At 41.2% G+C, this 27428-nt stretch overlaps 1 protein-coding gene across 6 annotated transcripts in view; it reads right to left on the bottom strand.

Annotated features, from left to right (window-relative positions):
- The window catches only part of DPY19L3 (dpy-19 like C-mannosyltransferase 3), a 79928-nt gene that overhangs the window by 45487 nt on the left and 7013 nt on the right, over positions 1–27428 (bottom strand). For all 6 annotated transcript variants that reach the window (XM_054464663.2, XM_054464665.2, XM_063657490.1 and 3 more), the window contains exons 4-8: positions 7370–7460; positions 3589–3710; positions 2812–2957; positions 915–1038; positions 239–373 (exon numbers count right to left, since the gene is read on the bottom strand). In XM_054464663.2, the coding sequence (XP_054320638.1) occupies positions 239–373; positions 915–1038; positions 2812–2957; positions 3589–3710; positions 7370–7460 (618 nt within the window). The remainder of the gene's footprint in view (positions 1–238; positions 374–914; positions 1039–2811; positions 2958–3588; positions 3711–7369; positions 7461–27428) is intronic.

The following is a 27428-nucleotide window of genomic DNA, read 5'->3' as shown; positions in this document are numbered from 1 at the left end:
TTTATGCCCCAAAATAAATCCATTCCATTTTTTAACTTAAAATAAGCAGAATAAAAGTTAAGATGGTCAAACTAGGCTTCATAAATTACTCAGCTTCAATTGGCCACAGCAAATTTACGGCAGATCTAAGAAACAGCTTCAATTTTATCCATAAGTACTTGCATATTTTCATCTCATTCTATGATATAAAAACACTAAATGGCCAAAATCTCAAGTGAGAAAAGAGAGCAAAGCTCACCTTCACTGCTGGCAGCATGTCCAGGGAGTCCAGTGTGAACAGCACTAATGCTTGCATCAGCATCATAAATTGATTAAATTGCCATGTCAGACTAAAGAGAAAAGTTGATATGAAAATGGCAAGAAGTGTCAGCCTCTGTAAAAAGAAAACCTTTGTATAATTTACATGTCTCTAGTAATAAAAAACCTTGCAGACAAGTTTTCTCAAGAGCAGCCAGTATCTCTATAAACCAAACAGAAAAACCATAAACTGTTGCTCTGAAAACCCTTGCATTTGTTATTTAAGCTCTAACTATCATAAAGTGACACTTTGCATATAAATATTCACATACGGTGTGTGTATTCCACACTATTATGGAGGCGATAATGCACCAAATCACATCTCAAGAGCAAGGGCTTAAAAATTCTGACAGTTTTGCAGAAATTGTGTGTGGGTTTGCTGCAACTATTTAAGGGTAGATTATGTAGAGTACATTTTTAACATCAAAAATGAAAACATTTTCTTTGCAAAGTAGGAAAAAGCTCAGGAAAAGAAAACTTAATTTAACTCAAGTTTAAAAATTGGTCATGGAATAAGAACTATTCACATGCATTGGGATACTAAGCACATCACATTTTTTGAAGCTTCATATATAAAATTGGGGGATTAAAATATATGAAATTTTATAAACACTTACTTCAGAAAGAGGCTGTAAGTTTGGTCTCAGGAAATATGTAATTGCTGCTATCTGAATTGCAAAGAATGGCAGCGCCCAGTTCTCCCTCAGTGGGATGGTAAACTCAACTCTTGTGGTATCTATTCTGCACAAAAGAAAACACAAATAGCCAAAGTGATAGTTTTTACAATAATTTCCTCGAAGACTTTCTCAGTGAAAGATATATTACATTAAGGACAAGTATACTTAAGATTCTGGCCACTAGTTCTCAATAATTGTCCTTATCATTATCATCATCATCATCATCATCATCATCATCATCCCTGTAACATAAAATTGGCATAGAGAACATTTAAGTGCTCTGTCCATGGGTATGCCCTTAGCACCGAGGGTTCAAGCCCAGGTTAGCCTTACTCCTAACCTCACAAATGTATCATGCCATTCCCTTACTTTTATTTCTCCCTCACTTTATTAGTGTCAAGAGGCGATATACATTTTCCCTCTCTGTATTTCTTTGGTGTTTTTTATACTTGAGTCTTAAATATGTCATTGACAGTATTTTTAAAAAAACTTCCTGCCTCTCTAGAACATGAATCCCAAGAGGGCAAGTATGGGTAAGATTTTTCATCTTTGTACACCATCCCCACACATACTAGGCATTCAATAAATGATACACATATGTAACACATAATACACGTGTGTTTGTGTATCTATGTATCAAACAAGGTACCTATATCTACATATATCTCTCTATAAAAGATAGAGATATATATATGAAACAATGTATCGATGTACCTATATCTACATATATCTCTATATAAAAGAAATATATATAGATGTCTGTATATCTATATACAAAATGTAACCTTTTAAGCCTCAATTTTATCATTTCTAAAATAGGGATAATAATAGTATCTACTCTATAGGGTTCTTAGAAGAATACATATAACGCATATTGTAAAGTGCTTGCCATACAGTAAACCCCCAACAGGACTGTCATAACATGTAATTTGCTTAGACTTACAAAATAAAACCTGTATTAGAACTCATGTTCAAGTTTTAAGACTCCTATTGAATACTGGTATTGCCATTGCAGGTCAGGCAATAATTTAATGATCTTGAATACGTTTTTTTAAGATGTGATTTCATAAGGCTCTACTGCTTATAATAGCAGATATTAAATAAGGCAAAAACGCCCTTGCATTTGTACATCTTTAAGCTCTACTAACTGAGAGCCATACACAACCCTATTAAGGTTGATAGTGAAGATATAATTAAAACTTTTTAGGCAAGGCACAGTAGCTCATGCCTGTAATCTCGATACTTTGGGAGGCCAAGGTGGGAGGACTGCTTGAAGCCAGGAGTTCAAGACCAGCCTGGGCAACATAGGGAGATCCTGTCTCTACAAAAAACAAAAACAACCCCTAAATAAATAAAAATTTTAAAAATCTTCATTGACTTTAAAAAACAGCAAAAAAACCCCAAAAACTTTTTAATGACTGATATGTTAATTACCTTGATCTGATCACTATACACTCTATATGTACTGAAATATCACTATGTAGCCCATGAATATGTACAATTATTATTTGCCAATTTAAAAAAACCCTTTAAGAGATGAGATATATGGCTGGAGAAATATTGATCCCACAGCAAACAGATAATAGGTTTGGGATTACTATGAATGATTTTCTTGATATGCAATTCAATGCTCTCTGTTCCTCAGCTGGAATTACATGTAAGTAGCACTTTCTCCCTGACTAAATAAGAAAAATTGAGTAAACCACCAGGCAAACCAAAGAGAAACTGCTCCCAACCAAACAAATGTGGCAAAGAAAATTTCTCTGAGCTGGAAATGAAGTGACTTCATTTTTACTTATATTTTGGAAAAAAAAGAAGCATACTGACTCCAACTCACCTATTTGTGACATACCAGAAAGCTGCCAACAGTCCTGACAGCCACGTACCACTGAGTAGCCAGCTGGTTATGTAGAGAGCTGTGACATAGATCGCCTGGAGCCCAAATAAGGTGTAAATATAAAAATAAACCGGCTCTAAATATTTCTGTAAAAGGGAACAATAAAACATGTTTGTCAGGTGAGCCCTAACCCTCCTCAGTGCCATTTAAAACATGACAGTAGGAATAGAATATGCAGGAGCTTGCCCCTAATTCCAAGCAGCAAGCCCACACCCCTTTCATCTATTAGAGAAGCGTTCGGGTAGCCTTTCTTCCCACCACCGAGAAGAGACAGGGGAAGGAAGTCCGTGACAGGTCTGGCTTCACTCTTTACTCTAGAAAGTTTTATACCTAAATTTGTCCGATGATACATCATTCACATGAGAAGTGGTCATTGTGATTTGCTGACTTTACAAATTTTTTCTCTCAAAGATCCATCAGGAGTGAATGTGTAATCACTCCTGATTACAGAGAACAAATGAAAATATTTATTAGCTTCTAGACTGCATACATACATAAGCCAGGAAGCATCTATGTACAAAAACCTTATATCCTATGTAAATAAAAAGCAGTATCTTATAAAGTTCATAATATACATGGAAAAAGAATATGGTATTGCTGATTTTCTACTAAACCAGTTGAAGATCAGAAAGACAGATGTGACAACTTTCAGCTCAAAATGGCAGAATTTGACTTTCATCTGATATTAATAATTCAATATCACAAAACATAACATACCTGTACAGGTAGAACTCTATATAAAATACTGAGAAAAACCTCTTGGTAAATATTCATTCGCTGAAGGAGGTTAATTGTCTTCATAGATTCAGTTTTATTATCATATATTAGGCCATAAAAACCTAAGATTGATATGTGAAAAGTCAGGAAGAAAATAATTACACTCATAATTATTCATTCATTCAAAACTATGCACAGATTGTTTAGTATGTGCTATAGACTGTGGTAGGCATTGGGGATATAAGAGTAAGCAAAAAAACCATACTCCTGCCCTCAAAGAGCTTACCACATATTCAATGGACATCATTTAAACATTTACACAAACATAGGTAAATTAAAACTTTTGTAACTGGAATGAAACCACCACCACCACCACCACCACCACCACCACCACCAGGTCCTTCTCTAGAAATGTGGGCAAGAGGATTTCATATTTCTCCACCCTGCCCTCCTGCCATGCAACCTGCAGTATCTCCTTTGGGAGAGTATACATGGCCTTCCTTCTCCACTCCCCAGAACGGCTTTGGCCATGTGCTCTAACCAGTGGCATGTAAATGGATGTAAGCCACAGCTGAGCAGAGGCTTTAGAAGACAAGGCATGTTTCTACCAGCTCTTGCTCTTGCCCTCTGCCATGACACTGGCACGTTCCAAATAGGGCTTGAATGCACAGATGTTGGGGGCAGAGCAGAGCTGCAGCTCCCTCACAGCAGACACGTCATGAGAAGGATGAAGGAGAACTTGACCTGCTGTTATAGAGATCCACAGCCATAGAGGTCTCCTCTGTCACTGTAACCAGGCTAATTAATCCAAGGCATGAATGGATAGGTCACAGAAGAAAACATGCACACAGTCCTTTCACATAGGAGAAGATGCTCAACCTTGCTCCTATTAAAACAGTGCAAATTAAAACTACCCTGAGGGATGCTAGTTCTCACCTACTGCCTTGGCAAAAAAAGTTTTACAATACACTCTGTGAGATTATAAAAAAGTAGACTCCTATATACTACAGTTGGGAATACAAAATGGTGTCATCTCTATGGAGAGGAATTTTGCAGTATCCAGCAAAATCACATATAAATTTACCCTTTGACCCAGAAAGCCCGTGTCTAGGAATCAATCCCACACACAGGCTGGCAAAAATACAAAATGACATCGGCACAAGGTCACTCACGCAGCACCATTTGTACCAGCAAAAGATTGATCCAAAACAACCCAGATGTCCCTCAATAGGAGGTGCTGTGGACTGAAATGTGTCCCCCATAAATTTGTATGCTGAAGCCCGAACCCCTGATATGACTGTTCTTGGAGACAGGGCCTACAGGAGGTAATAAAGGGTAAGTGAGGTCACACGGGTGGGGTCTTAATCTGACAGGACTGGTGTTCTTATAAGAGGAACAGACAAGAGCTTGCCCTTGGGCTCTCTCTGCATTTACACAGAGGGAAAGGCTATGTGAGGACACAGCAACAAAAGGGCATCTACAAAGCCAGGAAGAGAGGCCTCAATAGAAACCAATCCTAACAGCAGGTGGATCTGGGACTTCTAGCCTCCAAAAGGGAGAGAAAAATTTCTGTTGTTTAAGCCACACAGTCTGTGGTATTACATTATGGCAAGCCTAAAGTCTAACACAGGAGTGTTATGGATGGATAACTCTCCAACCTAAGAGTTGGAGAGTTATGGGCCCTCATGATGGGATTAGTGGCCTTATAAGAAGAGACACCAGAGAACTCGCTCTTCTCTTTCTGCCATGTAAGGACACAGCAAGAAGGTGGCTGTCTGCAAGCCAGGAAGAGAGCCCTCCCTAGAACCTGACCATGTGGCTCCCTAACCTCAGACTTCCAGCCTCCTGAATTGTGAGAAAATAAATTTCTGCCATTTAAGAGTCTGTTGTTTTTTAATTAATTAATTAATTTTTTTACTTTTTTATTTTGAGACGGAGTCTCACTCTGTTGCCCAGGCTGGAGTGCAGTCACGTGATCTCGGCTCATCGCAACCTCCTCCTCCCAGGTTTAAGTGATTCTCCTGCCTCAGCCTCCCGAGTAGCTGGAATTACAGGCATGCGCCACTACGCCTGGCTAATTTTTTTGTATTTTTAGTAGAGACAGGGTTTCTCCATGTTGATCAGGCTGGTCTCGAACTCCCGACCTCAGGTGATCCATCCGCCTCAGCCTCCCAAAGTGCCGGGATTACAGGAGTGAGCAACCGCGCCGAGGCTCGGAGGATCATTTTAAACTTCAACAAACAGCAAAACAACGCAAAGGACATGGCATGAAATAGACTTTCTGAAAAGGACACTGCAGTGTGAGAGCTGAGACAAGGAGGCACAGTGTCGCCTCATTCAGTCTCTGTGGGAAACACGCATGCTAGAGGCTGAAGTATTCTGTTGCTCTGGACGTGTCCATGAATGACTGTGAAAGTACTATTAATACTGATTTTAGGGTTATAAGTACATTTTAGGAAGTAAATGATTTTGCAACTATGGGATCTGTGAATAACAAGGTTTGACTGTATGGGGAAAAAATGAATACTAAGCCTGCCTTTCTTGTATAAACTGTACTGCAAGGTAGCCAAACAATTAATGAGAAGGTTTTCTATATAAGAGTTCCAACTAATAAATACAGGAGGAATGACAGAATTAGAAGGTCACCAATTTGCATCCCCTCTGAAATAAGCACTACAGACGATAATTATCAATGACTGCTAAAACCACTAAGTGAAGGGCTGGTGAGTTATTACCCTTATTATGGATGAATCTGGCTATCAACACAGGGACCAACTCATTAATTTTTATGGCACAAAACCAAAGATAACCAAAACGTCATGTCTCCTAGGTGATAAAACTACAAGTAAAAAACATCACTTATGGGCTGGGCGCAGTGGCTCATGCCTATAATTCCAACACTCTGGGAGGCTGAGGCAGGAGGATCACTTGAGCTCAGGAGTTTGAGACCAGCCTGGGCAACACAGTGAGATGTCGTCTCCACAGAGAAACAAAACAAAACAAAAAATGAACGTGGTAGTGCACACCCGTAGTCCCAGCTACTTGGGAGGCTGAGGCAGGAGGACTGCTTGAGCCTGGGAGATTGAGACTGCAGCGAGCTATGATCATATCACTGCACTCCAGCCTGGACGACAGAGTGAGACCCTGTCTCAAAAACAACAGCAAAAGAATAATTTATGAATAACTGCCACCAAAAACGTCAAAGCTGACTCCAAATAAAGCCTATAAAAGAGCAGTTTTCTGTCACATGCACTCATGCTAAGCCGATCAAGTATGTATTAGGCAGAAGAGATCCATGTTGGGGCTTTCATTAGATGAAGTAAAGGCAGAGTGTGGGGTCTAACCCACTTAGGGGAAGTAAAAACACAGGAAAATGGCAACTGTGAAATAAAGGAATGAATGGGGCACTGGGGACAAGAGGGACAACTGTAATTTTCATTTGTGTTACCAAAATGCCTCCTGTTCTCAGACAATACTCCTTTCACCTGCAAAGACCTCTTCCAAAATGATCATGAGAAAATTCAGCAACAAAACCATGAAATTGCAAAGGTATTACTTTTGGGATGGAACAGAGCTGGAAGGCAAGGAGAGGAGGGTTATATAAAGTATTACATAACTTCTTCCAGAGCAAAAAACATTTTCATGAAATGATTAGACATTAGCACGGAAAAACTACACATGTTCTAGAGACCATTTAAGTGGTTTTTAGCACACAGTACTTCTGACTAAAATACTGAAAAAAATGCAGAAGACCCCAAATGAAACTATCAGTTGTAATTACCTTGCACAAGGGTTGGAGCCTGCAGCATCTGCTTGTAGTAGGAGTAATACAGGCCACACTCTGTTCTGAATGAGATTTCTCGCTCCACTTCCTAAAACAGAGTTAGATCCTATGGGTTTATGTGACCTAGTTTTGTTTAAATACATATTGTTACTGTAGAAAGGACACATAACTGCAACTTGAAAGAGAAAAAACTCTGAAAATATAGTCTCAAAAAATCTTGGCAAACAAGAATGGAAGGCTGATCACTGTTAAAGCTGAGTGAGGGATACACAGGAGTCTGTCCTACTATTCTCTACTTTAGTGAATGTTTAATCTTAAAAAAAATTTTAAAGAATACATCACCATTCCTATGTAATATCAGTGAGACACAAAACAGGGATGGCACAAAAAAAAATGAAAAGAAATATAATTGCATTAGACACCTACCTAAAAGCTACCAATATTACATAAGATCAATCATTTTCATTTTATTCTAAGAATAAAAGGCATTCGTAGTCAAATAAGGCAGACACATGATTTTACTCTGACAAGTGTAACCCTGGTGGGAAGAGGTTTATGCAGGTAAATGGATATATGAAATATTTAAACTGCTTTTAGATAAGTATTCAACCCCAGAAGAACTGAAAACTTAAAGTAATAGCTATTAGCCAATTTAGTTACAAGATACTTTTATTAAATTTAAATTATTACTATAAAACATAGAAGCAATGGGCAATAATCACACGGAAGACTTTCTGGAATAATCCAATTAATACTGTTAGATGATACACTTTATTTATAGGTTGAGCAGCCCTAACCTGAAAAGCTGAAATCCAAATGAAATACTTTAAAACTGGATACTTTCTGAGAGCCAACATGATGCCACAAGTTACCCTGAAAGTGTTATTTTTTTCACTGTATTGATGGTATGTCATATTTTTTATTGTTAAGTACTTATGTGCGAATAAGTATAACAAAATGATTACTTATAAAGGTACCATGTAAATTCAGAGTCAGGAACAATGGTGATGCCAAATAACCATAGACTGTCCACTAGGATGGTTGAGATAGTGACACCTTTGTTTTCTGATGGTTCAGTGTCTACAAACTTTGTTTCATGCACAAACTTATGAACTATATTGTATAAAATCACCTTCGGGCTATGTGCATAAGGTATACATAAAACATAAATGAATTCATCTTTACACCTGAATCCTATCCCCAAGATTTCTCATTATGTATATGCAAATAATCCAAAATCTGAAATCCAAGACACTTCTGGCCCCAAGCATTTCAGATGAGGGATACTTAACCTGTACCTGTAAAAGTATAAATAAATAAAAAGTTATAATCTATGTCATTAGAGATTCTTTCACACCAGTGTTCAAAACAAAACAAACCATATCCTAAAATCTGTAACACATTGTCTAAAACATAATTCAATCTGTCTTTTTTTTTTTTTTTGGAGACGGAGTTTCACTCTTGTTGCCCAGGCTGGAGTGCAATGGTGCGATCTCGGCTCACCGCAACCTCCAACTTCCAGGTTCAAGCGATTGTCCTGTCTCAGCCTCCCCAGTAGCTGGGATTACAGGCATGTGCACCATGCCCGGCTAATTTGGTATTTTTAGTAGAGACGGGGTTTCTCCATGTTGGTCAGGCTGGTCTTGAACTCCCGATCTCAGGTGATCCATCCGCCTCGGCCTCCCAAAGTGCCGGGATTACAGGCGTGAGCCACCGCACCTGGCCATGCTTTTTCATATTACAGCAGATCCACATTCCACAAACCCAATGGGGGAAAGTGATAAATACTGAACATTTCATTTTCTAGCTGATGAACTTCTTTTAGCTCATTTTGCTTCCCCCTAACTCCAACTAATTTTCAAATGGTCATAAACATCACATTAAAAGAACCACTCAGGCTGGGTGCGGTGGCTCATGCCTATAGCCATGAACTTTGGGAGGCTGAAGTGGGTGGATTGCTTGAGCTCAGGAGTTCAAGACCAGCCTGGGCAACATGGCAAAACCCTGTCTCTACAAAAAAAAAAAAAAAAGTAGCCAGGCATAGTGGCATGCACCTGAACTCCCAGCAACTGGGGAGGTTGAGGAAGGAGGATTGAGACTCAGCCTACTGGGAGGCTGAGACTGCAGTGAGCCACGATCCAGCCACTCCAGCCTGGATGACAGAGCGAGACCCTGCCTCAAAAAATAAATAAATAAGAAAGAACCATTCATGCTATTATCTTCAGACTTAGAAATTATTTATTTAATATATTTCTGCTACCCTCTAAATCTTTTTATCATTGTTTGTTAATTCCTTTTAGAAAAATGGGAGGTAGGGTAGCAAATCTTATATATTGAACTTTCTTTCACAGAAAACAAATTTATCCTGGGGAAATCAAGCATTTAAAAAAAGGCCCATCAGGTTCTGAAATTTATTTATTTTTTTTTTGGAGACAGGGTCTCACTCTGTCACCCAGGCTGAGTACGGTGGCATGATCACGGCTCATTGTAGCTTTTGCCTGTCAGGGTCAAGTGATCCTTTTGGCTTCCAAGTAGCTGGGACTACAGGCACATGCCACTATGTCCGCCTAATTTCTGTATTTTTTGTAGAGGTAGGGTTTTGCCATGTTGCCCAGGCTGGTCTTGAACTCCTGAGCTTAAGTGATCCTCCTGCCGTGGCCTCCCAAAGTGCTGGGATTACAGACAGAAGCCACAGTGCCTGGGCCTAAAATTTAATTTCAATAACACACTTGCTTTATAAAAAGGCTACTACATAATGATACAGCTTTTTTAACTTTCACTGCTAGTGATTTATGTTGTATCTTTCATAGCAGTAAAGGCAACTCTTCTGGGTAGTTACGTTAACCCACTCATTTTTTATCTTTGAGAAAATGTGCTCTATTGCTTTTGAGAACATAAAACCAACCTGGTATCACTCGTTTCCAGAATGTTCAAACTCCTACTCAGTCAGTAACCACAGAGGCTATGAATTGATGTTAACTGAGCAAATACTAGCTTTTGTCCATGCAAATTAAGAACAACAACAACATTAATTACATTATTTTTATTTTCTCTAGCTTCCTTAAAGTGTTCAAAGGCACTTGAGGAGTGTGAAAATCCTCATGTCACACCTACATCCCAAATCAAACTGGAGAGCCAATAAAGAATGAAAGAGTGAATTATATGGTTCTAAGAATAAAAGACCAGGGAATAAGAAAAAACGTTGCTCAAAGTACGACAGGTAGAAAGCTTTTGTGTCCCATCTCTCCCTTTAATATAGCCAGAATGCATAAAGAACAGAGGGGGACCTAATTAGTAAAAATGAATTCAAACATGATTAATTGGTAATCTAGCACCAGCTGTATAGAACCAAATGCTATACTTTATTAGACAGACACTTGCAAGTTTTACATCTGCTTCATGCTGAGAGAACATCTGCTTCACTCATTCAAACACTTTTCCAATTTTACAGCAATTTATACTTCGCTTGGTAGATCACACCCGTGAAAATATACACCAATAGTAGTTATCCTCCAAAGAATGCAAAACGAACAAATACTTCATATTCAATTTGTACAGGTTCCATGGGGAATGCAATGTTGACAGAACGAAAACATCTTCGAAGATAATGACAGAAAGAAGTGGAAAGACAAAAGACTTGTATTTATAAAGAACTGTACAGCTGGCCAGGTGTGGTGGCTCATGCCTGTAATCCTAGCACTTTGGGAGGCCGAGGCAGGTGGATCATGAGGTCAGGAGTTCACGACCAGCCTGGCCAAGATGGTGAAACCCCGTCTCTACTAAAAATACAAAAAATTAGCCGAGCGCGGTGGCAGGCACCTGTAATCCCAGCTACTCAGGAGGCTGAGGCAGGAGAATCACTTGAACTCGAAGGGCAGAGGTTGCAGTGAGCTGAGATCGCGCCACTGCACTCCAGCCTGGGAGACAGAGTGAGACTCCGTCTCTAAACAAACAAACAACAACAACAACAAAAAAAAAAACAAAAAAAACTGTACAGCTAAAACCATTGAAGTAACAGTGTATATAGCAATTTAATAGAAGTACAAAAAGAAAAAAAAAATGACTGCTCACAATAAATGATCACATTCCCCACAGGCACTCAGACAAGTTGCTGGCAATGCCCAAAAGGCTAAAGAGTCCTTTGAGACAAATGACACCAAATTTGGAAAGGAAACATCAAATTAGCTTTTTAAAAATCTCATGTAAATAGATCCCCCACATAATGTCTGGTCACCCTGGCCTGCCTTTAGCAAGAACCCTCTAAGCCTGGTTGAGCCAGGATCCCCCGCATCCCAGTGGTTCCTCTTACTCATTTCCCAGCCACTGACCCTACCCTGCTCCTTGGCTGCCTATTCCTACTCACCGATGATGTACTAGAAGTTGAGTACAATCTCTCTCCACCACTGCAAGACCTCATTGCAGTGGTCCCTACATCTATCGCAATGGTCCTGAAGTCTTCCTCATCTTGCTTTTTTTTAAAAAAAAAAAAAACTCATGTTTTAAAAAAACAACAACTCACGTAAAAAAGTTCTGTTTACAGGCCAGGCGCGGTGTCTCACGCCTGTAATCCCAACACTTTGGGAAGCCGAGGTGGGCAGATCACCTGAGGTCAGGAGTTTGAGACGAGCCTGGCCAACACAACGAAACCCCGTCTTTACTAAAAATACAAAAATTAGCTGGGCATTGTGGTGCATGTCTGTAATTCCAGCTACTTGGGAGGCTGAGGCATGAGAATTGCTTGAACCCGGGAGGTAGAAGTTGCAGTCAGCTGAGATCCCGGCACTGCACTCCAGCCTGGGTGACGGAGTGAGACTCTGTCTCAAAAAAAAAAAAAAAAAAAAAAAAAGTTTTGTTTACAAAAATTGTCCCCCAGAATAATTAGACTGCTAGTAGTGGGGAAGCCACCGAAAAATGAACTTTATAAATGTAATCTGTTTCAGAATTAGGTTAACAAATCATCTCACCAAGAAATAGTAGCCCATAAGACAGCTGTTCTTAAAGTTCTGTACTGGGAATCATGCCCTCAGCAAACATATTTATGGCACATACATGGTTTATTGTCTGGTTAAATTCATGTCCATCTGTTAGAGGGGAATGATTCTTGCCCTAGAGTTGATTAAAGCCGTGGCATGTGAGAAGTGCCAAGCAGGGCTTGTGAGGAGGGCAGTCTGTTACTGAAGTGACAGTTCTTCCACTGGGCCCACACTCAGGCAATCAGCAGTCTTAGCACTACTGTACTACTATTGTGTGGATTAACCCTATCTATTCTAAAGTCTCCTTGCTTTGCAGGAGTATTCAGTAGGAAGACATGCAAATTCGGCAACTTCAAGTAAATAAGAATAACAGTGGAAAATGTTAGCACAAGGAAAAAAGACTAAAAAGAAAGAGTGACCTTGGTGCTTATAGCCAAAGGAGAACTGCCTTCCTTATCACTGCACATTTATTTGCTGGGGAAACAAAAAGGTGGAAGAATTTAGTATTTGACCGAAAGATGTTTATGTTTCAACAAGAAAGAAGAATGCGGGGGGTGCGGTGGCTCACGCTTATAACCCCAGCACTTTGGAAGGCTGAGGTAGGTGGATTACTTGAGCCCAGGACTTTAAGACCAGCCTAGGCAACATGGCAAGACCCAGGCTGTACTAAAAATATAAAAAATTAGCTGGGCATGGTGGTATGCCCCTGTAGTTCCAGCTACTTGAGGGGTTGCAGTGGGAGAATCACCTGAGCTCAGGAAGTCGAGGCTACAGTGAGCAGAGATCGCACCACTGCACTCCAGACTGGGAGACGGAGCGAGATCCTGTCTCAAAAACAAACAAACAAACAAACAAACAAAACACCAAAGAAAGAACACATTGTAAACAAAGGGAAGCGACTTCAGGCACGCCTCATCTCACTGTGCCTCACTTTCCTGCCCTTTGCAGATAATGCATTTTTACAAATTGAAACTTAGTGGCAACTGTGCATCAAACAACTATCAACACCATTTCTGCAACAGCTATTGCTCACTTTTTGTCTCTGTCACATTTTAGTAATTCTTCCAATATTTCACATTTTTCTTTAGTATTATACCTGTCATGGGATCTGGGATCAGTGATCTTTGATGTTATTAATACTACTGTAACTGTTTTGGGGCACAATAAACCACACCCATGTAAGACGGTGAACTGAAATGTGTGTGTTCTGAAAGCTTTGTCATTCTTCTGTCTCATTTCCTCTCCCCAGGCCTCTCTGCTCCCTGAGACACAATAATATCGGAATTAATAACTTTACAATAGCCTCTAAGCGTTGAAAGGAAGTGTGGCACATCTCTCACTTTAAATGGAAAGCTAGAGATGATAAGTTAGTGAGGAAAGCATGTCGACAGTTGAGAGAGACCAAAAACTAGGCCTCCTGTGCCAAAGAGCCAAGTTGTTAACACAAAGGAAAAGTTATGGAAGGAAATTAAAAGTGCTACTCCAGTGAACGCACCAATGATAAGAATGAAAAACAGCCTCATTGCTGATACGGGGAAGGTCTAATGTTCTGATGGAAAATCAAACCATCTAAAACATTCTCTAAAGCCAATGCCTAATCCAGAGCAAGGCCCTAACTCTCTTCAATTCTGTTAAGGCTACAGAGGTGAGGAAGCTGCAGAAGAAAAGCTGGAAGCTAGCAGAGGTTGGTTCATGAGGTTGAGGGGAAGTAACCATCTCCCTAACATACAAGTGCAAGGTGAAGCTGAAAAGTGCTGATGGAAAAGCTGCAGCAAGTCATCCAGAAGATCCAGCTAAGATCGCTGATGAAGGTGCCTACATTAAACAACAGATACTCAATGTAGATGAAACAGCCTTTTATTGGAAGAAGATGCCATCTCGGACTTTTACAGCTCAAGAGGAGAAGTCAATGCCTGACTTCAAAGCTTCAGAGCATAGGCTGACTCTTGTTAGGGGCTAATACAGCTGGTGGCTTGAAGTTGAAGCCAATGTTCACTTACCATTCTGAAAATCCTAGGGTCCTTATTAAGAATGATGTGAAATCTACTCTGCTTGTGCTCTAGAGATGGACAACAAAACCTGGATGACAGCCCATGTGTTGACAGCACATGTGTTGACAGCATGATTTACTATTTTAGGCCCACTGTTGAGATCTACTATACACACACACACACAAAATTCTTTTCAAAATACTACTGCTCATTGATAATGCATCTGGTTATCTGTGTTATTTTCATGCCTGCTAACACAAAATCTATTCTACAGCCCATGGATCAAGGAATAATTTTGACTTTTGAGTCTTAATTTTTTTCTTTTTTTTTTTGAGACAGAGTCTCGCTCTGTTACCCAGGATGGAGCACAGTGGCGCCATCTCAGCTCACTGCAACCTCTGCCTCCCGGGTTCAAGTGATCCTTCTGCCTCAGCCTCCCTAGTAGCTGGGACTACAGATGTGTGCCATTGTGCCTGGCTAATTTTTGTATTTTTAATAGATACAGGGTTTTACTATTTTGGCCCAGCTGGTCTTGAACTCCTGACCTCAAGTGATCTGCCTGCCTTGGCCTCCAAACTGCTGAGATTACAGGCATGAGCCACAGCACCTGGTCTGATGGTGTACTTTGGAGTACAAAAATGTCTAATTTTGATGAAGACCAATTTATTTATTTATTTTTAACCATGTGTTTTTAGTGTGGTCTCTATGAAGTTTTGGCCTACTCCAGTTATAAAAGATTCATTTGCATGTTTTCTTCTAAATGTTTTATAGTTTTACACATTTAGGCCTATGATCCATTTTGAGTTAATTTTTGTGTATGGTGTGAGGCAGTGGTCTAATTTCATTCTTTTGCATGTGAATATCCATTTGTTTATAGACCATTTATTGAAGACTATTCTTTCTCCATGTAACTGTCCTTCCTGGTGCCCTGCTGAAAATCACTTGACCGTCTAAGGATTTATGTCTGTATTCCCAATTTTATTCCATTGATCTATATGTCTATCCTCATGCCAGCACCAGAGTCTTGATTACTGTGGCTGTATAGTAAGTTTTGAAGTCAGAAAGTTTGAGTCTTACAACTTTGTTCTTCTTTTTCAAAACTGTTTTAGCTATTCTGAGTCCTCTGAGTTTCCATATACATTTTAGGACTAGCTTGTCAATTTCTGTGAAAAGTCCACCTGGGATTCTGAGAGGGATCATGTTGACTCTGTAGATCAACTTGAAGATCTAGAGAGATCTTTTTTTGTTTTTGAGACAGGGTCTTGCTCTGTTGCCCAGGCTGAAGCACAACGGCATGATCTTGGCTCACTGAAGACTTGGCTTCCTGAGCTCAGGTGATCATCCCATTGCACCCTCTCAAGTAGCTGGGGGTAAGTTGTGTGCCACCAAGCCTGGCTAATTTTTTTTTTTTGTATTTTTAGTAGAGACAAGTTTTCACCATGTTGCCCAGGCTTGTGTGTCTTATCAGTTTTAAATCAAACTTTTTGACTTCCAGTTATAAAAGAGAAAGAAATCAGGATACTCCCATCCATATTTTTTTATTTCTTTTTCTTTTCTTTTTTTTTTTTTTTTAGAGACAGGGCCTCACTCTGTTGCCCAGACCGGAGTGCACTGGTGTGATCACAGCTCACTGCAGCCTTGACCTCCCCAGCTCAGGTGACCCTCCTGCCTCAGCTTCCCAAGTAACTGGGGCTGCAGGTGCACACTACCACACCCAGCTAATTTTTAAAAAAATTTTTGTAGAGATGGGATCTCACTATGTTGCCCAGGCTGGTCTTGAACTTCTGGGCTCAAGCAATCCTCCCACCTTTTGCCCTCCAGAGTGCTGAGATGACAGCTGTGAGCCACTGTGCCAGCTGGCCTCCCCAATCTTTTTTTTTTCCGAGATTGTTTCATTCTGTCACCCATGCTGGAGGGCAATGGCACAATCTTAGCTAATGACAACCTCTGTGTCCTGAGCTCAAGTGATCCTCCTACCTCAGTCTCCCGAGTAGGTGGGACTACAGGCACATGCCACCATGCCCGGCAAATTTTTTTTTTTTTTAGTGATGGGGTTTCACCATGTTGCCCAGGCTTGTCTTGAACTACTGAGCTCAAGTGATCCTGCTGCCTTGGCCTCCCAAAGTGCTGGGATGACAGGCATGAGCCACTGTGCCCAGTCAGCCTCCACCATGTTTTACCCTCTCTTCCCCTTCCTCTTTTATCTTGTGTTATATGTATTACACTGTTATGTTATTATTACACTATTATGTATTATAACATTATTACTCATGTTGACATTCTTATGTATTAGGTTGGTGCAAAAGTAATTGTGGTTTTTGCCATAATGGCAGCCAGGCATGGTGGCTCACACCTGTAATCCTAACTTTGGGAGGCAGAAGTGGATGGACTGCCTGAGCTCAGGAGTTCGAGACCAGCCTGGCATGTCTCGAACAGCCTGACATGGCAAAACCCTGTCTCTACTAAAAATACCAAAAAAAAAAAAAAAAAAAAAAAAAATTAGCTGGGCATGGTGGTGCATGCCTATAATCCCAACTACTGGGGAGGCTGAGGCACAACTGCTTGAACCCAGAAGGCGGAGGTTGCAGTGAGCCAAGATCACGCCACTTCATTCCAGCCTAGGCGACAGAGCGAGCTCTGTTTCATAAATAAATAAATAAATAAAATTAATGACAAGACCTATATTACTTTTGCACCTAATATAACATTATTTATATCATACACATTTTGTTCTATCACTAATTTTTAGTTTTAGTCCTATAGTTAAATAAATTTGAGCCCCACTGAGCATCTTTCTGTCATTGTTTTTCCATGTATCTCATGGATGGATGAAGTTTTTCCTCTTCCAATTTCTTCAGGTATTCTTAAAAATACATATTTCTAGGAACAAAAAAGTTTGTATGCCGTCTTTATATGCAATGGAATGACTGGGTTAAAATGTGTAAATCACTTTCTTTTACTTGAGCATTTTCTAGGCATCATTCATGGTCTTTGACCATTAGACGTTACTGTGGAGAAGCCGAATGCTAGGTTGACCTTTGTTTCTCCTTATTGGTAACTTGATCTTTTTGTCTAGAATGTCCAAAGGTTTCTTTACATATTTAAGTTCAGCAACTTCAAGGAACTCTATCCTGCTAATGATTTTTCTAGGCCAATTTATCCTGGAACCTGCTCTGACCCTTCAATTAGTAGATTCAAGTTTCCTTTTACTTTTGGAAAGTTTCCTTGAATTACATCTTTAAACGTGTGTGTGCGTGTGTGTGTGTGTGTGTTTCCTGATTTATTGTTCTCGTTCTCTTTTTTTGGGACACAAATGATGCATGCTTGCTGCTCTTTGTCCTCCTCAATTGTCACTTGCTTTCTCATACTGTCACTTTACGCAATCTCCTTTCATTTTGTTGACCTCTCTCAGTCCTGTCCAACATTGCTCTTTCTGTACATTCTATGGATTCTAGTTTCCTGTATGTTGCATCTGAAATAGTCATAATTTCTATAATGATTCTACTTGCTAGTCTCCTGTACGTTGCATCTGAGACGGTCATCATTTCTATAATGATTCTACTTTGTAATTCTATTTCTTGTCTAAAGTCTGCCAGTTCATATTTCACTTCCTTTTGTTCTCTTCCTGTTTCCCCTTGAAGAAGGCACATACCTTCTTATGCTTCTGCTTTGTATTCATCTTCCACAGTGGCAAAGGATTATCTTTTAATGTGACACGTGTGGTTACAACCTCCACATCTCCACCGTAAAATTCTTCTGGTGACTGTTCTTCACCAATGATGTCTGCTTGTTGTTCTCTTCCCTTTTTTGTTGCAGTATCACTGGACAATCTTGTCCCAGTTCCTTCCTTATCAGTTATGCCAGAATATGGCAAGTTCTCACTACACAAGCTACTTGCAGGAAGTTCATGTGGGGGTGAGGCCAGGCACACAGCTTAGGTCAGCAAGAATTTTCATTATATAGGGTGGTTTACAAGGGTGAGTTCTTCAGTCTTTTCCTCATTTTAGTCAACAGAACTTGATAGCTTTGGGGATCTTCGAAATGCAGGTTGCCTCCCTTCATTCCTGTCCTCTTAAATTCCATCTCTTAACAAATATGGCTTGTCTCTGCAATCGCTCCTTCTGGCCTGCCTAGCATGCTGTTCTTCATAGCAGAGTGGATCCAAGAGAGCGGCTGCCACTACTGCCTGCACACCCATCCCATGGTCCTACTCAGGGTGCTGTTGGTTTTACCCCTTAGGAGATGCCACTAACTTTGGAGGACGACGCTTTACTCACTTTATCTGACCACTGCAGCTTACCGACTACTCTTTCTCTCTTTTTTTTTTGAGATGAAGTCTTGCTTTGTCACCCAGGCTGGAGTGCAGTGGTGCAATCTCGACTCACTGCAACCTCTCCCTCCCAGGTTCAAGCGATTCTCCTGCTTCAGCTGGGATTACAGGAGTGCACCACCACACCTGGCTAATTTTTGTATTTTTAGTAGAGACAGGGTTTTGCCATGTTGGCCAGGCTGGTCTTGAACTCCTGGACTCAAGTGATGTGCCCACCTCGGCCTCCCAAGGTGCTGGGATTACAGGCGTGAGCCACCTTGCCTGGCCGCAGACTCTTCTCTCAGCATCTTTCTGAGTGCCACTGGATTTGGCAGCCCCCTTCATCAAAGCTGGAACTTGATTATCTATTTTTCACATTCCTTAATTGCTCTGAGGGAATTCCAAGAAAGAAGGAACTGATACCACTACATTGCCACTTTAAAGTGAGAATAAGTAAGCAACGTTAGGATTTAACTGTACTATTATAAACAATCTAACTATCCAAAGGTGGGAGCATGGAAACAGTGGAATAATCAAGAGTATAAAAACTTCAAAAATATGAAATTATAAAACCATAACTACTTACATAATTATAAAAGTTTTGTGAAAATGTATATATGGAAAAAGGATAGTATGTAACAGCAGATAAGGAAGATTATAAAAACTAGCTATACTGGTGTCATAAATAAGTAAAATATTTAGGCACTTAGGATGAAGAACAGAAGGGAAAAATGAAAACTGCTTTTTGTTAAGGGTAATGAATATTAAGTAATGTTTTTCATTTAAAATTTTTCATCATTGTTACAACATAGTTTCAATAATTAAAAAACAATATACACTCAGAAAATAAAAATGAAGACTATACAGATGTCTTCTATACAATTTATTAACACATGGCAGGCCGCAGTGGCTCATGCTTGTAATCCCAGCACTTTGGGAGGCAGAGACGGGCGGAACACCTGAGGCCAGGAGTTTGAGAACAGCCTGACCAACATGGCAAAACCTCGTCTCTACTAAGAATACAAAAATTAGCTGGGCATAGTGGTGCGCACCTGTAATCCCAGCCACTCTACTCAGGAGGCTGAGGCAGGAGAATCACTTGAACTCGGGAGGCAAAGGTTGCAGTGAGCCAAGACTACACTACTGTACCCTAGCCTGGGCGACAGAGTGAGACTCCAGCTCAACAACAACAAAAAACAAAACTACTAAACAAAAATCACTTAAAATGCATCCACTGGCTCCTGTACCTGCCAAGACTAACCATATTGTTATGGTTAGTCAAGCTCCAGAAGTCACGTCCTTTGGTTCTAGTTCCCATCCAGATACTTCACAGCAGCCAGTGCCTCCCCTTTTCCTCTGCCTACCCCATACCCCTCAGCCCCAGCAGTTGACTCTACTGCAGAAGACGGGAAGCTACTTAGCACTGATGATGTGCCAGGCACCATAGGGGCAGAACACCAATAAGAAAACGGGCTTTTACTAGCTGGGCGTGGTGGCTCATGCCTGTAATCCCAGCACTTTGGGAGGCTGAGGCGGGCGGATCACGAGGTCAAGAGATCGAGACCATCCTGGCCAAGATGGTGAAAACCCGTCTCCACTAAAAATACAAAATTAGCCGGGCGTGGTGGCGCCTGCCTGTAATCCCAGCTACTCAGGAGGCTGAGGCAGGAGAACCGCGTGAACCCGGGATGCGGAGGTTGCAGTGAGCCAAAATTGTGCCACTGCACTCCAGCCTGGGTGACAGAGCAAGGCTCTGTCTCAAAAAAAAAAAAAAAAAAAAAAAAAAAAAAGTAGGGGAGTGCCTTTTACTTTTTGTTTACAATAAAGGGCAGTAAAAAAGTAGGTTGCATTGAAAGGACAATTTAGAGTTAGTGTTTGGGCTCTGAAGACAGGCAGATTAAACAGAATATGTAGGTCAGGCATTGTGGCTCATGTCTATAATCCCAGCACTTTGGGAGGCCCAGGTGGGAGGCTTGCTTGAGGCCAAGAGTTCAAGAACAGCCTGGACAATAAAGTGAGACTCTGTCTCTACAAAAAATGAAAAAATTAGCTGGCACCACTTAGGAGGCTGAGGTTGGTGGATCGCTTGAGCCCAGGAGTTCAAGGTTGCAGTGACCTTGATTGCACCACTGCACTCCAGCCTGAGTGACAGAGTGAGAACCTGTCTCAAAAAACAGGTACAAATAGGCCGGGCACAGTGGCTCATGCCTGTAATCCCTGCACTTTGGGAGGCCGAGGCGGGTGGATCACGAGGTCAGGAGATCGAGACCATCCTGGCTAACACTGTGAAACCCCGTCTCTACTAAAAAATACAAAAAATTAGCCAGGCGTGGCAGCGGGCGCCTGTAGTCCCAGCTACCTGGGAGGCTGAGGCAGGAGAATGGCGCGAACCCAGGAGGTGGAGCTTGCAGGGAGCCGAGATCACGCCACTGCACTCCAGCCTGGGCGACACAGCGAGACTCTGTCTCAAAAAAAAAAAAAAAAAAGGTACAAATAAATACAATATGTATTAAAATGCCCCCAAATAGTTCCAAGCATGTAACAGACATTCAATAAAGGGTATTTTAAAAAATCTTGAATACTTTCAATTTCCCAGCAAGGGAAATATAATACAATGAAGACAATAGAAAAATAACTTAAAATTTTAAAAATATGCTGAGAAAGGATACTAGATATATCTTTTATAAGACTATATGAAACCAGTATCTTTTCCTTCAACTTTCCAGTTGCTATTTCAGGGTTCCCACTTTTCATATACAAACAATACAACAAACATTTAAAAAATCATTTCGAATGCACAAATTCAGTGTATGACTTGTCTATTACATAAGCAATACTTTTACTCTCTGAATAATTACAACTACTTCAAAGTATTCAAAAATAAAATCAAAGTATTTTCGTTAAACACTAACCTACCAATTTTGATGAGAAAAAGTTATAACCCCAAAACAGGAAAGGAAAACAGATTTACTCTTCTCAAATAATTCCCCAATATAGAAATGGTATAAATTATAGGAGATTTATAAAGGAATATACACTCCAAAACGAGCTTTTCTTCAGCCAAATAAGGTCTTTGTTCAGTGATATTTATAATTTCTAATTGTTTATTGACAGAAAATATGTACATATTTAAAAATTAAATCAGATTAATTAAAAAAAAATTTAGTTCCTGAGTTGTACTACCCCATTTCAAGTGTTCAACAGCCACATGTGGCCACTGTACTAGACAGTGCATACACTGAACATTTCCCTCATTATAGTCCTATTGGACAATGCTGATCTAGAAAATCTAAGCAAAACACGAAACCAAATGCCTATGCAGAGGTATTAACAGGTTTGACATTGGAGGATTCTTCTTGTGATATAGGACACAACCCAAAATGTGTGCTATGGACTACTGCTTGAACAAAGAGGAAAAAAAATGGAATAAGACTCTGAGCTCAATTGTAAGTTTCAGAGGACAAGGGTGGTGGGTGGGGAAAAGCGCCTGTTTTATAGCTTCCCAGATGGTATCTGAGGCACAGACAGAAACTGGCCCAGGTTCTCTTTCCTTTCTCATTTTACACACTCCTGAAACAATCTCACCCACACATCTATAAGATGGTAATATGAAAATGCCCATTTCCAACACAGACGGAACTCCTGCCTTCAGCCCCGTAAGTCTAACTTCCTTTCTTCCGTATTTCTATGTGGACTGCTTTAAAAGTGCCTCACAACATAGTCAAACCTGAGCTCGTTGTTCCCTGCCTTTCCTCCTGTGCAAGAAAGAATTTGGCTGACCTCTGTCCCTGGTTACGGGGAGGTAACCTTGTATTAGTCCATTCCTCATGCTTCTATTAAAGACATACCCGAGACTGTGTAATTTATAAAGGAAAGAGGTTTAATGGAGTCACAGTTCCACAAGGCTGGAGAGGTCTCACAATCATGGCAGAAAGTGAATGAGGAGCAAAGTCAAGTCTTACATGGCGGCAGGCAGACAGTGTGTGAGGGGGAACTCCCCTCTATAAAACCATCAGATCTGGCCAGGTGCGGTAGCTCACACCTGTAATTCCGGCACTTTGGGAGGCCAAGGTGGGCAGATCACAAGGTCAGGAGTTCAAGATCAGCCTGACCAACATGGTGAAATCCCATCTCTACTAAAAATACAAAAATTAGCCAGGCGTGGTGGCATGCACCTGTAATCTCAGCTACTCAGGTGGCTGAGGCAGGAGAATTGCTTGAACCCAGGAGGCGGAGGCTGCCGTGAGCCGAGATCGTGCCACTGCACTCCAGTCTGGACGACAGAGCGAGACTCTGTCTCAGAAAAAAATTAAAATAAATAAAGCCATCAGATCTCATGACACTATCATGAGAACAGCACAGGAAAGGCCCACCCCCATGATTCAATTACCTCCCACTGGGTCCCTTCCATGACATGTGGGAATTATGGGAACTACAATTAAAGATGAGGTTTGGGTGGGGACACAGCCAAACCATATCAAAACTCTACCCTCTAGGAACAAAGAATCTGGTTGCTTTTTGTCCCCAGTTCCTAGGAGATAGCCTCTAAATCCTTGGAACTTCTAAGTGATGAGAGTGTCTTTGTTATTCATGGTAGGTTCTTCAGACCTCATCTGAAAGCCTGTGCTAGCAGGTGACAGGGTGAGCTCCTAATTTGTGCTAAGGAGATGACTCAGGATTGGGGCTGGCCATGCCAGAACACTCAACCATGTGGCCTGAGAGTCAGGGCTTTGAGCCATGTGCTAGCAGCCCAACCTCTAAGGAGCAGAAGAGGGCTGGAGATTGAGTCCAGCCCTGTGGGCAATAATCCAATCAATCATGCCTACATAACGAAACCTCAATAAAAACTAGACACCAGTACTCAGAAGAGCTTCTTTGGATGGCTCCACATAGTGTAATACACTGATGTGCCAGAAGGGTAATGGGCCTGACTCCATGGGGAAAAGATAATGAAAGCTTCCAATGGGACCCTCGAAGACTTGGCTGCATGTGTCACTCCCTTTGGCTGGTTCTGATTTGTAATCTTTTGCTATAATAAATCTGTAGTCATAACATAGTACTTCCCTGAATTCTGTGAGTTGTTCTAGTGAATTATTGAACATGAGCGGGTGGTGGGAACCTCAGAATTTGTAGCCAGCTGGTCAGAAGTGAGGGTTGCCTGGGGGGGGCCTCAAACGTGCCACTGGTGTGTGAAACGAAGGCATTTTTGTAGAGAGCTGTGCCCTCATCCTGTGGGGTTTGGCCTAACGGTGGGTAGCTGGTGTCAGAACTCACTGATCCTCCAGCTCTGCTCCTCCTGGTGCTCGTTGTCACAGTGAATGGCATGTCCATCCATCCACCCCGCTGCAAAGGAGAGCAAGCAGCTTGGACCGACAGCCTCTCAACTGTTCCCTCTCAACAGACTTCCACACAATGAATCAAGACATCCTTCCAAGTCCACTTCCTAAAAAGTTCTGACTCTGTTCACGTCTCTGCAACTCTCATGCAGCCTCAAAGCCCTAAGTGATCTGTTCTCCTCTCTTCTACCTTCTCCTCACTTATAAAACTCTGGCCACATGCACCTTCTCTCTGATCCTGGATTTGCCAAGTTCATTCCTACCTTAGAGATTTTGGCTTGCTGTTTCCTCTGCCTAGAATGTTCTCACAGATCTTAGCTTGGCTGGTTCCTTCTATAATATCATGTAGGTTTTGGTTTACATGTCCTCAAAGTGGTCTGCTTTACTTCCCAATTCCAAGTAGCCTTCTAGTGAGTATTTCATCATCCCATGTGACCTTCACCGTAGGATTCATTTTCATTTTCTTTCTGATTTTTCCCCTTTTCATCATAATTAAGTTCTATGTCATATTCAATGCTTTATTCCCAGGGCCTAGAAAAGTGTCCGGCATACAGAAGATATTCACTTACTGAATATATGAATGCAATATTTAAATATTACTGAATCCACTGAATTGGATTATCTTAGCAGTTTCCTGACTTTAGTTTTGCTCTCCCCAAATCCATTTTCCACATCACAGCCTGAGGCAACTTTCTGAAACACCAATATGATGACATCGCTGCCTCACTAAAAATAGGGCTCACTACTATAATACATTCAGAGAGAGTTCTATCTTTGAGACAGAGAAGACAGACCCCTTATTATCTGGCCTCTGTTTACCATTCCCAGTACATCCCTTCTCCCCTTCTACTCTCTAGCCAGGCTGAACTACTGCCAACGCTTCACACACCAGGCTCTCTTGCCTCTTGAATTTCCTGCACTTGTCCCTCTTCTAGGACACTCATCTTTCCTCCCCAACTTGCCTGGTTAACTCTTACTCATCCTTCAGGTCTACTTAACCATCATTTCCTCTAGAAAAGCCTCCCTGATCTTCCAAAATGAGGTTAGGCTTCCACTCCTATGTGCTCCCACAGTGCTCTCTATCTCACCCCATCCTAGCACTGAGTTTGGATGTCCTGTAATTGTCTGGATACTCACCTGTATCCTTCTCAAGAGTGTAAGCTCCTTGGGGGCACGGCCTTATCTTATTCAGTGATACTGCTACCACTAAGCACAGTGCCTGCTGGCATACTGTAGGTGCTTAATACATATTTACTCAATTCACTTACTATACTGGAAAATCTGCTGGTAAATTCAGAAATCTTTGTTATTCCTTCCATGTTCTCTGCGGTGTTTAACTCAATGTTACCCACAGAACACGTGCTCAGTAAATACTAGGTAAAACTAGAACTTCCTTAACCCAGTGAAAGTAAAGAGAGAAAAACCAAGGGTGTTCAAGTTTCTTGATGATGGGGTATATTTATTTAAGGAAACTAGGAAGGCTGGTTACAAGTTTTAAAGAGCTACACTTAATAGTTTATAATTAAGTTATATGATCTCTTTCAACATGTCTCCTTGCTATACTGTTGTTAGCATTCAATTTGGGCTATCTGCTCACACAGAGATATTTCAGCCTTTTTTCAAAATACTTATGTTAATATATATGCACTACATGGTTTAATTCTAGGGAATCGCTTTATAAGCACTCTTTTTTTTTTTTTGAGATGAAATCTCACCCAGGCTGGAGTGCAGTGGCATGATCTCAGCTCACTGCAACCTCTGCCTCCTGCGTTCAAGCAATTCTCCTGCCTCAGCCTCCTGAGTAGCTGGAAATACAGGCGTGTGCCACCATGCCTGGCTAATTTTTCTCTTTTTTTTTTTTTTTTTTTTTTTTTGGAGACAGAGTCTTGCTCTGTCACCCAGGCTGGAGTGCAGTGGAGCAATCTCGGCTCACTGTGCAAGCTCTGCCTCCCAAGTTCACACCATTCTTTTGCCTCAGCCTCCCGAGTATCTGGGACTACAGGTGCCCGCCACCACGCCTGGCTAATTTTTTTGTATTTTTAGTAGAGACGGGGTTTCACCATGTTAGCCAGGATGGTCTTAATTTCCTAACCTCGTGATCTGCCCGCCTCGGTCTCCCAAAGTGCAGGGATTAAAGGCGTGAGCCACTGCGCCCGGCCCTCTTCTTTTGTATTTTTAGTAGAGACGGGGTTTCACCATGTTGGCCAGGCTGGTCTCAAACTCCTGACCTCAAGTGATCCACCACGCCCTGCCAGCACTCCATTTTAAAGAGACAGGCAGGGCATAGCCCTGTAATCCCTGTAATCCCAACATTTTGGGATCACACCTGTAATCCCAACATTTTGGGAGGCCAACGCAGGAGGATTGCTTGAGTCCAGGAGTTTGAGAACAGCCTGGGCAACATAGTAGGCCCATCTCTACAAAAAATTAAATAATTGGCTGGGAATAGTGACGTGCACCTGTGGTCCCAGCTACTCGGGAGGCTAAGATGAGAGTAATCCTTCAATTCAGCCCAGGAGGTTGGGGCTGCAGCGAGCTGTGATTGTGCCATTGCACTCCAGCCTGGGTGACAGAGAAAGACCCTGCCCGCCCCTGCTCCTCCCAAAAAAAGATATATAAACGAGTAAAATTCTTCTGACAAGAAGAACTACCTACTGTCACTGAAAGATAAGAATTATTCTTCTTTGGTACTATGATAATTTGTATAAAGATATATATACTGTACCCATAAAGTAACACAGCAAGTTTTAAAAATAAACACACTAGAGGTTATTCTTATAAATTAGATTTGTCATCAAAGTAATCTCCTTTGGAGGCTCATTACAGTAAGAGAATCAAAGCTCAAAATGTTTTGGAAAACTTTCTTTGGAAAATGTCTTCAGATCCTTCATCAGTCACTTCTTTTGAACATTCTTACAGATATACATCTTTGGCTTTGAAGGTGTTTATCTTTACAAGCAACTAGTCATTAGACACCACAGTTTAGGTTAAAGATCATGACGTATTAGATTAAAATGTAAGGTATATTTGGATGCAAATTTCCACGTGTAAGTTATATACGAGTTCTGAAAACAATGCCAAGAGGAGTTCTAGAAATGTTGAAAAAAAGAGAGAGAAAGAAAATAGGGAAACGTGTTTAAAGAGTCACAGACCACCCCCTCAACTTTTTTTTTTTTTGAGAAGGAGTATCGCTGTTGCCTAGGCTGGAGTGCAGTGGTGGGATCTCGGCTCACTGCAACGTCTTCCTCCCGAGTTCAAGTGATTCTTGTGCCTCAGCCTCCCGAGTAGCTGAGATTACAGGTGCGTGTCACCATGCGCGACTCATTTTTGTATTTTTAGTAGAGACAGGGTTCCACCATGTTGGCCAGGCTGGTCTTGAACTCCTGACTTCAAGTGATCCGCCTGCCTCGACCTCCCAAAGTGCTGGGATTACAGGCATGACGCCCG

Source organism: Pongo pygmaeus, chromosome 20 (genome assembly GCF_028885625.2).
Source record: "Pongo pygmaeus isolate AG05252 chromosome 20, NHGRI_mPonPyg2-v2.0_pri, whole genome shotgun sequence".
NCBI lineage: Eukaryota > Metazoa > Chordata > Mammalia > Primates > Hominidae > Pongo > Pongo pygmaeus.
The sequence above is the reverse complement of the archived record's forward strand: the minus strand, read 5'-3'. Positions and strand labels throughout refer to the sequence as shown.